The sequence below is a fragment of the Ruditapes philippinarum genome, unplaced genomic scaffold, assembly GCF_026571515.1.
Source record: "Ruditapes philippinarum isolate M1 unplaced genomic scaffold, ASM2657151v2 ctg2745_1_1_1_1, whole genome shotgun sequence".
Lineage (NCBI taxonomy): Eukaryota > Metazoa > Mollusca > Bivalvia > Venerida > Veneridae > Ruditapes > Ruditapes philippinarum.
Genome location: NW_026855150.1, coordinates 100,963 through 115,800, shown reverse-complemented (window position 1 = coordinate 115,800; position 14,838 = coordinate 100,963). Strand labels below are relative to the sequence as shown.

The window sequence follows — 14,838 nt, the reverse complement described above, 5'->3', positions numbered from 1 at the left end:
TTAACAGGGGATTATTATTTGTGGATAAGGTCAAACATATATATTCTTTTTTTTAATTGCGGAAAGTCAAAATTTACGGCCCCCTATTTTTTTGCTTGGCAAATGAATTCCATGATTTTATTACCCCATGAAATTGCTTTTTGTCGGCAAATCATTAAATTTTATGCTTCGAACTTGAATGATGTCATAGTATATAACAGTGATGTATTACTTTATAAGTGATTTACTTTTAGTTATTATATTGGTATGCATAATTTATACTGATACTGACATGACAAAATGACATTGATGCAGAAAAAATATGTATATTGATACACTACAGTCAGAAAAGCCACAGTGACTGGTTGACAAATTTGTGTATGATCTCAAATTGACCTAGGGATTACAAGTAAGAAAATATAATTAATTTTTAGCTCACCTGTCACAAAGTGACAGGGTGAGCTTTTGTGATCGCTTTTTGTCCGGCGTCCGTCTGTCCGGCGTCCGTAAACTTTTACTTTCAATGACATCTCCTCATAAACCACTAAGCCAATTTCATCCAAACTTCACAGGAATGTTCCTTTGGTGGTAACCTTTAAAAATTGTTCAAATAAATTAATTCCATGCAGAACTCTGGTTGCCATGGCAATCAAAAGAAAAAACTTTAAATATCTTCTTTTAAAAAACCATAAGAGCTAGAGCTTAGATATTTAGCATGAAACATCTTCTAGTGAGTGTCTACCAAGTTTGTTCAAATAAAAGCCCTGGGGTCAAAATTGGCCCCGCCCCGGGGGTCATTTATTTTCCCTATATGCATATAGTAAAAACTTAAAAAATCTTCTTTTAAAGAACCCAAAGAGCTAGAGCTAAGATATTTCGCATGAAATATGTTCTAATGGGTGTCTACCAAGTTTGTTCAAATAAAAGCCCTGGGGTCAAAATTGGCTCCGCCCCGGGGGGGTCATTGATTTTCCCTATATGCATCTATATATAGTAAAAACTTAAAAAATCTTCTTTTAAAGAACTCAAAGAGCTATGGCTAAGATATTGAGCATCAAACATGTTCTAATAGGTGTCTACCAAGTTTGTTCAAATAAAAGCCCTGGGGTCAAAATTGGCCCCGCCCCAGGGGTCATTGATTTTCCCTATATGCATAAAGTAAAAACTTAAAAAATCTTCTTTTAAAGAACCAAAAGAGTTAGAGCTAAGATATTTAGCATGAAACATGTTCTAATAAGTGTCTACCAAGTTTGTTCAAATAAAAGCCCTGGGGTCAAAATTGGCCCCGCCCCGGGGGGTCATTGATTTTCCCTATATGCATATAGTAAAAACTTTAAAAAATCTTCTTTTAAAGAACTCAAAGAGCTAGAGCTAAGATATTTAGCATTAAACATGTTCTAATAGGTGTCTACCAAGTTTGTTCAAATAAAAGCCCTGGGGTCAAAATTGGCACCGCCCCGGGGGTCATTGATTTTCCTTATATGTGTATAGCAAAAACTTAAAAAATCTTCTTTGAAAAAACCCAAATAGCTAGAGTTAAGATATTAAGCATGAAACATCTTTTAGTGAGTGTCTACAAAGTTTGTTCAAATAAAAGACCTGGGGTCAAAATTGGCCCCGCCCCGGGGGTCATTGATTTTCTTTATATGTGTATAGCAAAAACTTAAAATCTTCTTTGAAAAAACCCAAATAGCTAGAGTTTAGATATTAAGCATGAAACATCTTCTAGTAAGTGTCTACAAAGTTTGTTCAAATAAAAGCCCTGGCCCGGCCCCAGGGGTGTCATTGTTTTTAACTATATGTGTATAGTAAAAACTTAAAAAAAATCTTCTTTTAAAAAGCCCAATGAGCTAGAGCTTAGATGTTTAGCATGAAACATCTTCTTATGGGTGTCTACCAAGTTTGTGCAAATAAAAGCCCTTGGGTTAAATTGGCCCTGCAACGTTGGGGGGGGGGGGTTGGGGGGGCCTATATACAGGTGAGAGACCTCAGGGCCATCATGGCCCTCTTGTTTCTTTTTAACTTTAGCTTTTACTTTTTTCTAAACTTTAGGAGCTGTCAGTGAAGTTAAACTAAAGGGTGTGGATTTAAATCTTGGTGCTGAAGCTATCGATATGGAGGGAATCGAGCCATACAATACATGTAGGAGAAACCCTTGCATCAACCGAGGCGTGTGTTCCGTCGCTAATACAAAATATGGCTTTAAATGTATATGCCCACAGGGATATATGGGAACCCGTTGCGAGGAAGTCGGTGAAAACTGTTACCCAGGTAAACGTTTAGTTTAAAGGTTTAAGGATCAAGTACATAGTAGGGCATTGTAGGCTAGTACGTAGTCTGTAACAGGTGGAAAACATGTTTGATATTAAGACTCATACCAGAGTACCATAAAAAAGAATGATTTTTGTAAATTTTCTATTGAGAATTGCTCAAAATTAAATCATAAAATATGTTAAAATCGAAAAAAGATATTAAATTTGTGAGTATAAGAAAATAATTGCCTATTTCTGCATTATATTATTTAAAAATACAAAAGTGCCGTTTTGAATGGTGTTTCATTAACATTAAATTTAGAACTCCTGTTAGTTTGTAGTTATATGTTCTTTATCCTCTTTAAGATGTATTAAAAGAAAAGGTTGTCTGTGGAGTAACTTGTATGTCAATAAGAATAACTCTAGTTTATACCAATTTATTATAGTTTGATTGTGTTGGGAGCTATAAGCTTATTGAAACTTTCTATTCCATTCCTGGAACCAGCCAGTACTTAGCAATGAGTGTAAAATTTCTTGCTCAAGAAAACAATGGCTTGTCCCTGACAGAGTTTGAACACGTGACCAACAATCCTTAGATTTCTTGTCCGACGTGTTAACCACTAGGCCACTGCCAAAATAGCTCTTATATTACTTTCAATACTTTGATATTATTATATTATACACTTAATTGGTAGTCAAAGCAGGACATTACATTAGCGTAAGAGATGATATACATAGGGTTATTAATTTTCATACTTCACAAACTACCTTTTTGTTGAAGGTGCATGTGGAAGAGGCAGGTGTTATAACCTAGAGGGTCGTTCAGGATTTAGATGTATCTGTCCACTTGGAAAGACAGGAATGGGCTGCCAAGCAGGTATTGTAAAGTTTTGATATTAATACTACCAGTACTCTTCATATGAAAGATTAATATTTAACACTGAAAATAGGGCAAAATGTCACCAGAGAGATGATAGGAAAATATTACAGTTGTGTCAGTATCATGAAGATGGTTGGTGCTATATAATATTTTCATGGCTATGAGAATAAGTAGTACAAGTCACTAGCTCTAATTCTAATCTGATTGGTTAATTCAAAAAATCAAAATTTAAAATCAACCAATGAATGAGCATCATAAGTTTTATCATTTAGATATCCATGTATCTTGGGTATTTTAAGGTAGACAAAATTTTTATATACTTACCTGCAGACATGTCTAGAACATTAAAATTTTTATATCGCCTTTGTCTGCAATTCTCAGGAGTTGTGCCACATATTCAGCTTCTTGAATCTACTTATCTATTTGAAAAATCAAATCACTGATGATGATAGGGGCTGTGGAGGTTCTACTCAGGTGTACGTTCAGGTCTGAAATAATGCATGGAAGGGCACCTGGGGTCTTCCTTCACAAGTAAAGCTGGAAAGTGGCCATATGACCTTTAGGGGTTTTATGTTGCACCAACACAGTAAAGGTCATATAATGACTTTCCAGCTTTACTGTGTTGGTGTGACATAAAACCCGTATAAAAAAAACAAAAAAAACAAAAAACTGATAATGATAGATCTAAACAATTGTGGATATTTATGTTAAAAAAAAAACAAACAAAAAACTGAAATTTATCCAATTTTTCATAACTTTATGACAAAAGATTTTATTTTATTTTCATTTCATTACATGAATATACCTTATCTCATTTTTACTTCAGATATTGCCATTATCAACCCATTCTTCAACAGGACATCCTTTATATCATACCCACCAGCAGAGGCATCATTGTTTGATTTACAGATCCAACTGGAATTCAAACCTCAGTCTTATAGTGACGGTATTATCTTGTATGAGGGTAATGATGAAGATGGAACTGGTGACTTCATGGCCATTGTTCAGAAAGACGGATATCTAGAGTTCAGATTTGACACTGGTTCTGGTAAGAAAATACATGCAAGATTTTTATTTGATAAAAGAGTATGAAATGATATTCAGGTTGGATATAACTTAACATGAATTTCATTGCCATTGAATAGTACATACATACTTACTGCAATACAAATGGTTTGTTATGGTGGAAAGCAAAAACATGAAACAATATAAATCCTTTTCGGAAAATGAAGTTTAAGCAGTTATTGGCTAATAGAAATATATATACCAAAATGTTGGATGCAGAGTTTAAAGTAAAAAAAGTTCTTTTAAGAATTCTGAATCTGTGTGTGAGGAATGGGATAGTGGTTTTAAAAATACCATTTCAAGTTGTAGTCAATGCTTTACATATAAGGAAGTATATAGTAGAGATCTGAAGAGATAAATATTTATTTACTATTTACAGAATTATGTCTGATGGTTCTACTTTATGCCTGCTTATTCTTGAGTTAATTCACGTAGGGGCACCTGAGGGCTTTCGCCACCAGTAAAACTGTATACTCGCCATATAAACTTTAAAAGTGTCAATGTTTCTTAAAACCAAATCAAAAACAAATGGTGATTTTATCTTTATTATCATTCTTTTGTCTCGATTTTTTTCATTAGGTCCAGCAGTTCTCCGTAGTCGTAGTCCTCTCCGTATAAATGAATGGACACGTGTTACAGCCACACGGAAAAATCGTGACGGCACACTCGTGGTAAATAATGAACAGCCAGTCACAGGTGAGATTTTATATTTTTATACAATTATATGTTATACAAAATAATATTTATTGATATAATTATTATATATAATGATTATGTTATAGAATATTTTCATATAAGAGAAAATATAATTTTAAGAATATATTTTATTTATTATGCCCTTCACAAAAGAAGAACAGATTCAAGGTTGGAAAATTTTCACATTATACTAAGATTTAATTATTAGAGTAGTTTTGAAAAAAATATCTCATTCTGTTCATATTTCAAAAAGGCAGATTAGGAAAGATTGTTTCCAGAGGTCTGTAAAGACTGTAAAAAAAGGTGAAGATTCCATTAGGGATTTTTTTTTTTCAAGGGGAGTTAATTATTCTTAAATATATTTTCTTTTTAATCTTGCAAAAACTTTGAAGGTATTTTTTCAAAATATTTAAAGAAATCATAAAAAAAAATCATGTGAGAAGGAAATTTAAGTCCTTTAAAAATGGAAGCATTCCTTTGAAGTCTTTTGTTGTAACTGTAGACACAGTTTAATTATTTTGAAATTTTAAAAAATAATATGCATGCAGTGAAGTTGTGGGGAATGTTAAATGACCAGCCACCGGTAATAGCTGCACCAGCCGCAGCCGAACCGGCACGATACTACAACTACTACAATCACAAATTGAAACGTTACCGTAGAGGTATTGTCAAAATTTACGCGGCAATTTTCATATATATTTTTCTATTGCTGTTTACAATCACAGAATAAAGTGATTGATATACTATATATACTATAGAAAACCAGATGCACACTCAAACAGATTTCCTTGAAACTTTGTAAAATTCTCTAACCATAAATTCTAATTGTCTAAATTTTAAGATATCTTTCTTTATTTTGGTAATATGCATATATAAAAATATATATATTATATGCATATATAAATTTATTACTTTCAAGGATTTCTGTGTTTTTGTATTAAACTTTTTTTAAGCAGATTTAGAGCGCTTTCTCAGATAATTATTTTTAGCACTGTTACCATGGTTTCTATGGAAAAGTGATATTCTAAAAATAGAATGAAATGTGATCGTCATTTGACATAAACATTTAGAGTTAAAATGTGATCAACAATAAGAAAATTAATATTATTTTTATTGATGTCTTTTTTCGAATACATACATAAATGAATGACTAAATATGTAGGCAACTGTCAGATTTTATAACTGTTACTATCACTTTTCCAAAAGGAACAATATATAACAAAGTTTGAGAAGTCTATAATTAGATAAAATTAATAAGGTAACTCTCTAAATATTAACTGATTTTTTTAATTTTGAAAAATGATGGGCCAGTAAAACTTGCTATATTGTTAAAAATTTATGGCTAGACATTTTTGTTTTATTCATGAAAACAGTTTTTTAGTTCGACAAAGATATCATTAATCTTTTATGATAGATTTGAAATATTTATGTGAGAAAGTTAAAGAATGTAATTTTAGTCTAATCGGTCCTTTGTAACTAAAAAAAAATCTCGTTTACTCCTTTGAAGTTATGGTAAAGTAACAATTTATGATATTTCTAAAAAATTGAGAAAAGGAAATACTGGTCCATCAATTTAATAAACAGATTTTACAGGGGTTAGGCTCTATAATTTTATTTTGATTTGATCTGTTTTTGTTTTGCTTTTTTAATTTTAACTATATATCTTTTCGCATTCTCTCTTTCATGTTTTGTTTTCCTTTTGAACTGCATTTAGATTTGTTTTTGTTGTCTTTTTATTTCCAATTTCAACGGTTACAGGGACTTTCTAATACAATTTTATCTACAAAAAATGTCTGCTTTTCTACAGTTTTAATGGTTGTTTAATGAATCCTTAACGTGCTTAAACTGGAAGTGATTTGTCAAAGCCGCCGGTATAGAGCCAAGTCAGCCTGCACATACATGTAGTCTGACCCAGCTCACTACAATTTGATAATTTAAAGTTTCCATATTGATTTCCCTAAATTTGATAATGAACAGTTTCAAAATTGGAAAATGGGTCATTTCATTTCAGAAATAAAGGAGGTTATGAGTTAATTTATTATATTTAGACACATTTTTTTGTGCCTTAATATACTATCGTGAATCATATTATTTGTTCACAAGACAACAGTTTTACTGTGTAAAACACTCGCTGCATTTAATGAAAAGTTGCATGAATTTGTAGGAATGATGTTTTTAAAAAAGATGTACAATATATTACCTTGACTTTTATATTGTTTGTTAAAAGTTTTCTGTATTGCATTTAATCCATTGCCTGCTAGGGTATACTGAGGCTACTGATTCTGGTATTAGTGCAGACCAAAATCAGCAAGCCCATCTGTGTCATCTGATCATGGTCTGAACTATTTCTTATTTAGTCAGTACATTTTTGGAAAAAATATGTCCATTATAAAATGGTCTTGATTGATTGAAAGATGGACAAGATCATTTAAGGTATTTTGCATGTTAACAATTCAACTCAAGGATCCTGGTTACTGGTGCAAGACCTAATTATCTGAAAGAAAAAAAACAGACCATTTGAAACATCAACTTTTAATTGACTGATGAAACATGGTTATATGATAAAACTATTTGGTATTTAACTCAAGAAGCTTTGCTGAATGCTTAATTTCTTGTCTTATTATCTTATTTGAGAATTGAAACATTAATTTGGATAAAATAATACAGAGAGCAAAAATTGGAACAAATTCGTTGAGTTGCCAATAAGATTGTAATAAAAGCAGGCATTAACATTACAGTTTTAGGAGATATTTTACACTAGTTTTGCTGTTCTGTGGTGAAGCATTGTGTATTGTGTTTTGAAATTTATTTAACTCTATAACTCTTTCAGAATTTTGCTCAATATTTATGTATTTTGATAGGTTTAGCTAGCATTTGATGTGTAAATATATATATAAAGTTTTAATAGTATTTTAACATCCATATTTTTATTTGAACTTTTGAAGCATCATCCAGTTGGCCAGGTATGAAACAAAATGTGGACACAAATGTTATTTTGCATCCTTGCTTATAATTGGTTGTTCACTGTCAATGTACATAGTAATGCATTTTTGTAATCTATGTTTTCATTGGGTGATGATTTCATTTCATCTATTGGATGAAGCTTACCTAATCTATGTTTTCATTGGACAAATATTTTTCTTGTTAGTCTTAATCACATGAAGCTTTTGTTACCCATGTTGTCATTGGATGGCGCTTAGAATTAAAGTCAATGTTTTTAATTAGATGAAGCTTTATTGTATGTAATCTGGTTTTTCATTGGATAAAGCTATTTATAATCAGTTAGATAGAAGAAATTCTTTTTTTTCTTTTAATTTGTGAAAATTTTGTACTTTACTATTTCAATTCATTCAAATTTTCTGAACATTAAATGTAATTTAAATAAGTAAAGGCCATAATTTTGCCCAAATTAATTTTATACTAAGATTTATGGTTTGGGGATGGTGACATATATTAATAGCAAGTTATGAAAGAAATTTGACATCTAAATTTATATATTATGTATTTGAAAAGTTTGATTGTATATATAAATTATTTTATTATTTTGTAAAGAGGGTAATGTGAGGTTACAGTCATTGCATGATATAATTAAAGCCAGGACTGCCTGACATCTATGTAAATAGATAAATTTTGTCAATTTATAATATTTTGTGAATAAATGCAGGAGTAGAGATCTATGTTTTAGATTTGTAGTAGCAAAACCCACTAGCTTTTTTTGCTGTTAACAGCTTTCACCTTCATTAGGACAGAAGCTGCACTAAAAGCTTTAACCTTCACTAAGACAGAAGAGAGTGCAGCTTTATTTTGGCAATGGCTGCTCGCTATCGAGTTAGATTGTTTTTGATGTAAAATAACATTGCCAACTGCATCAAGCCTTTGATTGACAATTACACTGGTGTATGATTGTGACATGTTGTAAAATTTTGATTGTGTTTTATTCTCACGCACTGTGATTATTCACCCACAGTATTGTTGTTGAACATTTTATATGTTACTACTAAATAAGAAAGAAAAACACCAAAAAACAACTGAAAGTCAGACCGTATAACTGCATGTAAAATGGTCTTGTGTCACATGTAAGTTGACTTCATCTATGCTGCAGAATATTTTATAGTATACTGTATTTTGTTCCTTTTTTGTGTGTAAATTTGTATGAATCTTAAGGCCTCAAAGCATTCCACAACTTTGTTTTATTTGAAATAAAGCCTTGTTAACATGAAGATTTCTAGTAACTTATTGTAGACTATTGAAAAAAGCCATTTTATATACAAGTGGATGAATCATTATAAATTGATAATTAGAGCAGCACCCCTCCAATACAGGCTACCTTTGGTCTTTTATAAAATGTTTGCTGCATGTTTTATATAACTTTAAGTACTAACATACGCAAATTATTCTTTGATAATTAACATGGCTAAAAAATACCTTGAAAAAAAAGACCAAAATAGACATTCAAAATATCCTAGGTCCAGCTTATCTCACTATGGAGATAGTATGGTGTCTGAAAGAGATTGCACTTATGAATGTGAGTCCTTTGATAGGGGTAATTCTTTCCTGTGAAAAATTCTAATGAATGAAAGAGTTAGTTTTATCTAAAATCCCTGACTAAAATCCCTTCACAACTTGCTTGACAGCTGAGTGGTTAATGTGTTGGACTAATAACCTATGGATTGCTGGCTGATTTGGTTCAAACCCCATCAGGGGCAAGCCATTGTTTCCGTGAGCAAGAAACTTTAAACTCATTATTTAGTACTGGCTCTGGTTCCAGGAACAGATTCAAGAGTATTTCAATAAGCCAATAGCCTCCAGCACAATCAAACTACAATAAACTGGTATAAACTAACTAATATGAATAGTTCCAAATTAAATCAGTGCAAGTTGATTACACAAGCAAGTTTGTACTTGTGTACCATGATATCACTTTTACTTTAATAGCATGTGATAAAAGTATCCCATTTCTTGCCATTTCATTGTAAAGGCAAGCTTGACTATCTTCTAAAATTATTATACATTTTGTATCTAATAAAAATTGCATTTTACTTTTTTAATTTATTTTGGATTGGGTTTGAGTTTAATATGTTTTTACTTTGTTATAATTACAGTTTTGTTTTGCATTTCTTGCCTTGCTATGTAGAAACCATTATCACTGTTTTGTACTTGTTTTGTTATGTGAAATATATTGTCAGATCTAATTATTTTGATTTCAATTAATTAATTTATTAATTAGTTTATTGATTAATTTAATTTTCTTTTTACATTGTATTGTTTGTTTCTTGTCATTTTATCATGATTATGTTTGAAATATATTCAGATTTTGATTTATTTCATCAAATTATATTCAGTTTGTTACATTTTAAGTAGATTCAAGTTTAAATATAGTTATTCTAACAGTCTTGAAGTGTATTAGATATTGTAATAGAAGTGATAAAGCAAGAGATTTATAGGAATGTTTTTGGTACTACATTAAACGTAGTATACTTCTACCATAGAAGTAAAAATTACTAATTCGCATTATATGTAATTATGAATATATATTTACATATTTCTAAGCAACAGTAGTTGACTAGTTTTGTTGATAATTACTTATATTTATGTACCTACCTTCAAGCTTTTTTAAATATACCCAATATAACTTTTAATCTGAGAGGTGTTATAATATGTTGAACAATAAGCATAATTATGCTGACCAAGAGGGAGGGACATCTGTAAATTATTTTTTGCTAGAAAGGCTGGGAAGCTGTTGATATGACCTTATCCATGTTTATGTGATGCAAAGTTGAACATTTCAGTTCTACAAAATAGTTTGAATAAAATATTATATAAAAGATAATGAAAAAAATATAATAGAACAGATGTTTCAGACCAGTAAGAAGTTAGGCCTGCATGTACATCTATGTAGTCACGACATCTCCTATATTGTTTACTAACTTTCTATCGTAAATAAAAAGCAATATCCCCCAAATTGATAAAAGACAGTTCTAAAAAAGGAAAGTTAAGGAACAGTTCTAACAAGGAAAGATATGTTTATTGAAGACATTCTGCAGGTTAAACTTTGATTATGGTTGAAACTTACTTACTTTCTTTGTATAAGTACATGTATATACTATAAAACAACAGTTTGTTGTTTGTAAATTTTTGTTTAGTGCTCAAAGGTTATGTTTAGTTCTCAAAGGTTTCTCAACTAGTGGTTCAAAACAGGTATAAGTATCTAATCAGAGCAAAATCAACAAGGTCACAGTCACAAGTGTCATGAAGCCCATAAAATAAAAATGAAATTTGACAATTTTCTTCCTTGTTTTTTTTTTAATCATCCAAGTTTTCAGATATCCTAGCCTTTCATTTGGTAAAATATGAACTTGAAGAATGACTTTGTATCCTCAACTATGAATAAATATTTCCCATATTTATCGGGTTTTCTTTTATAGTAATCGAAAATGGAATTACTTCTTATATTTCGAAGAAATGAGTTATTAAGTAGAATGGTTTAGAAAAGCTTGTTTGTAAGTATATATGATACCCCTTTGAAATAATTTAAGCATTTTCACAGCTTGCTGTATTTATAATATTTAGGTACATCACCTGGCAGTACAGTGGGCTTGAACCTGAAACTGCCCTTGTACCTAGGAGGACCGAACCCCACTGCTGTAGTCTCATCAAATACTGGTGTCACTCAAGGTTTTGTTGGATGTGTAGCCGAGGTAAGATTTTTCTTGTCTTTGAGTGTGAATTCAATACACCCTAAGGTCTTAGGTTATAAAGTAATGTTCTCAGCTCAAACATAGATCTCAGGTATTTGATTGATCATAAACTGCCACAGAATGTTCACTCAGTGACCAATGAAAATCCTGAGATTTGAGACAGAACTCTGAAAAATGTTTTATAACCCTGAGACCAGGTTTTTATAGAGTCAATCAGAACAGCATGTAAATATATGCAGTTTGATGTTATTCTTTATAGTTTGACATGGAAATATGTGAAATTAGCAGAGGAAAGGTCCAACTATAAGCAAGATATGTTCATTTCCTAATGTTTATAATGAAACAGTTTATTTTCTTTTCTCTCACTATTTTGTAACGTTAATTTCCCATAGGCCAATGGGAGTTATTCTTACTGTTAATTCAAGTGTACTATGTAACTACACATTTAGTACTATTAACCCTAAACCTGTTGAAACTGAAAGTGATTAACCTTGGCCACAACTATAGAGCCAGGCCAGCCTGAACATCCATGCTGTCTTACTATACTCTTATAATGTTAGTAGCTTAGTATTTGAATTAGGAAAAAAAAACTGTTAAAAATTCAGAACTTTGTAAATCCTTTACACTATGTTAGCGGATTATGAGCTAAGCATGTTCCATACAGTTATAGCAATGCAAATATGTTTTCTTGTTGACCATTTATGTGATAGGGACGATTTCTTTCTCTTTGCTCAATGTTTGTCTGAAATCTTGCTTTTGTATAAATAAAGGGAAAAAATACATTGTATAATTATTGTTTCTAAAATAAGGGCTTTAAACTTACTTTGATACATATTATGTGTATGACATTGTCACAAAGGATGTTTTCTTATTTGCACTGAATGAAGTATACTGATATATTATAATACTGTACGTTTGTAACATTGCTTTTCATTGGATAATCATGATGTTTATATAGTTTTATATACACGGCTGCTGTCAATATTTGAAAAGCAAATCTCCCTTTTTTCTCTTAAAATAAATGCTTTCTGTATTATACATTTGTTATAGATATGTCTGACAGGATATATGGCCATATATATAAGATTTTTTGCAGTTTAACCCTTGCCTGTGAAAAATCTTTATAACTAATAATATATAAGTTTTATCTTGTAAAATGATTATAGCTGACAGTGAATGATGTGAAAATAGACCTGTTGAATGATGCTATCGAAAGCGCTAACATTGTGGATTGTGGAGAAAGACGTCTGTGTGCTCGTAACCCATGTAAGAATGGTGCCACTTGTGAAGATCTTTCAGGACCAGACTTTAGGTATTACTTTATAAGATAGAAACAAGAGCAATCAATGATCATATGTCTTGTCAAAAAACATTAACAGGGAAAAGCATTTTTATATAAGGGCCATAACTCCACTCTGCCAAAAAACATTCTACCAGAAAACCCATGTAATATGCGCATGTACTTGAGCTACTAATCAATCCTTTAAAGTTTCATTGAATTTGCATAAGTGGTATAGACAAATTTCAAAATTAAAAATCATTTAAGGTCCATAACTCTGAAAAAAAAATAAAGAAAATGGTAGCCTAAAAGAAATCACAACACCGCTACATTTAAGATATTGCTGGCTTGGTGTGATTGAGTCTTCATGGACATTTGTGATAAATGTTACTTACCATGTCCTCAACAACTGGCTTGAGCAGAACTCAACATGTTTCCATGACCACTGTGTTTAATGTAAATGAAGAATTTTGAAACAATTGTAGATGTGTTCATACAGTAATGAACAAAGAAAGACCCTCATAATTATTCTTTGCAGTTTTATGTTTTCAAAGAATTTTACTAATGCCTTCACTTGAAGACCCAATTCAGTAGATTTGTGAGATTTTCAACTGCATGATTTTTTTGATTTCACAAATCAGTCCTTAATTTAATATCTCATATATTTGTGAATTACATTAAATTTTGTATTATGATTTTAGCAACTTAGTCCCTCAATTGCAATAGTTATTTGATTTTTGTTGTTATTTCACAGATGTATTTGCGAAGAACGGTACACTGGTAAGACCTGCGAGGCCGAGATTAATATCTGTTTGACTAATTCTCCATGCCAAAATAACGCCCCATGTAGTATAACAGATACTGGATATAGATGTGACTGTCTTATAGGATATTCAGGCGATAACTGTGAATATGGTAAGTCAAAAACTACGGGATGAACTTTTGTAGGGTAATAAACATACTCAAGGAAAATCTTTTTGACCTTTGTGACCTTTGTTTTATTTCCTTAACCTGCTGAAAACTCAAAGTTGTTAGTCGCCCCAAACAATGTAAAGCCATATAAGTCATCACATTCTTGCAATCTGAACAGGATCTACACTGTTGGCAGCTTAAGTTTTTGTATTTTGTTAATAAAATACCTTAAAATTAAAATGGACTGTTCCAAATTCAAAGCAAGAAAAATCCATTGCACTAATTCAGCAGGTAAAGGGTTCAATAAATTTTCTGATTTGTTACTATGACCGGTCACTAATTATAAATAATTTGCTCATATTGGTTGTGTCAGTCTGGACTGAAAAGAAAGCCTCCCTTTATCAGGGTGGGCGATTCCATGATTTTGGTTAACAGTAACATTGTGTCACTACTTATAGCAGCCCCTATAACTTAAAAGGTATTTGCCTTTTTTAGCTCACCTGTCACAAAGTGACAGGGTGAGCTTTTGTGATCGCTTTTCGTCTGGCGTCCGTCCGTCCGTCGTCCGTAAACTTTTGCTTCAAATGACATCTCCTCATAAACCACTAAGCCAATTTCATCCAAACTTCACAGGAATGTTCCTTTGGTGGTCACCTTTAAAAATTGTTCAAAGAATTTAATTCCATGCAGAACTCTGGTTGCCATGGCAACTGAAAGAAAAAACTTTAAATATCTTCTTTTAAAGAACCCAAAGAGCTAGAGCTTAGATATTTGGCATGAAACATCTTCTAATGAGTGTCTACCAAGTTTGTTCAAATAAAAGCCCTGGGGTCAAAATTGGCCCCGCCCCAGGGGGTCATTGATTTTCCCTATATGCATATAGTGAAAACTTAAAAAATCTTCTTTTAAAGAACCCAAAGAGCTAGAGCTAAGATATTTAGCATGAAACATCTTCTAATGAGTGTCTACCAAGTTTGTTCAAATAAAAGCCCTGGGGTCAAAATTGGCCCCGCCCCAGGGGTCATTGATTTTCCCTATATGCATATAGTAAAAACTTAAAAAATTTTCTTTTAAAGA

At 31.5% G+C, this 14,838-nt stretch overlaps 1 protein-coding gene across 11 annotated transcripts in view; it reads left to right on the top strand.

Annotated features, from left to right (window-relative positions):
- Positions 1-14,838, top strand: part of LOC132742280 (basement membrane-specific heparan sulfate proteoglycan core protein-like) — a 171,500-nt gene that overhangs the window by 148,579 nt on the left and 8,083 nt on the right. For 9 of the 11 annotated variants that reach the window (XM_060730647.1, XM_060730642.1, XM_060730638.1 and 6 more), the window contains 8 exons: positions 2,032-2,250; positions 3,013-3,108; positions 3,938-4,159; positions 4,756-4,872; positions 5,421-5,534; positions 11,443-11,570; positions 12,737-12,882; positions 13,604-13,764. In XM_060730647.1, the coding sequence (XP_060586630.1) occupies positions 2,032-2,250; positions 3,013-3,108; positions 3,938-4,159; positions 4,756-4,872; positions 5,421-5,534; positions 11,443-11,570; positions 12,737-12,882; positions 13,604-13,764 (1,203 nt within the window). Of the gene's footprint in view, positions 1-2,031; positions 2,251-3,012; positions 3,109-3,937; positions 4,160-4,755; positions 4,873-5,420; positions 5,535-7,817; positions 7,836-11,442; positions 11,571-12,736; positions 12,883-13,603; positions 13,765-14,838 lie in introns of all 11 variants that reach the window. The other 2 variants (XM_060730643.1, XM_060730644.1) reach the window with 2 other exon arrangements.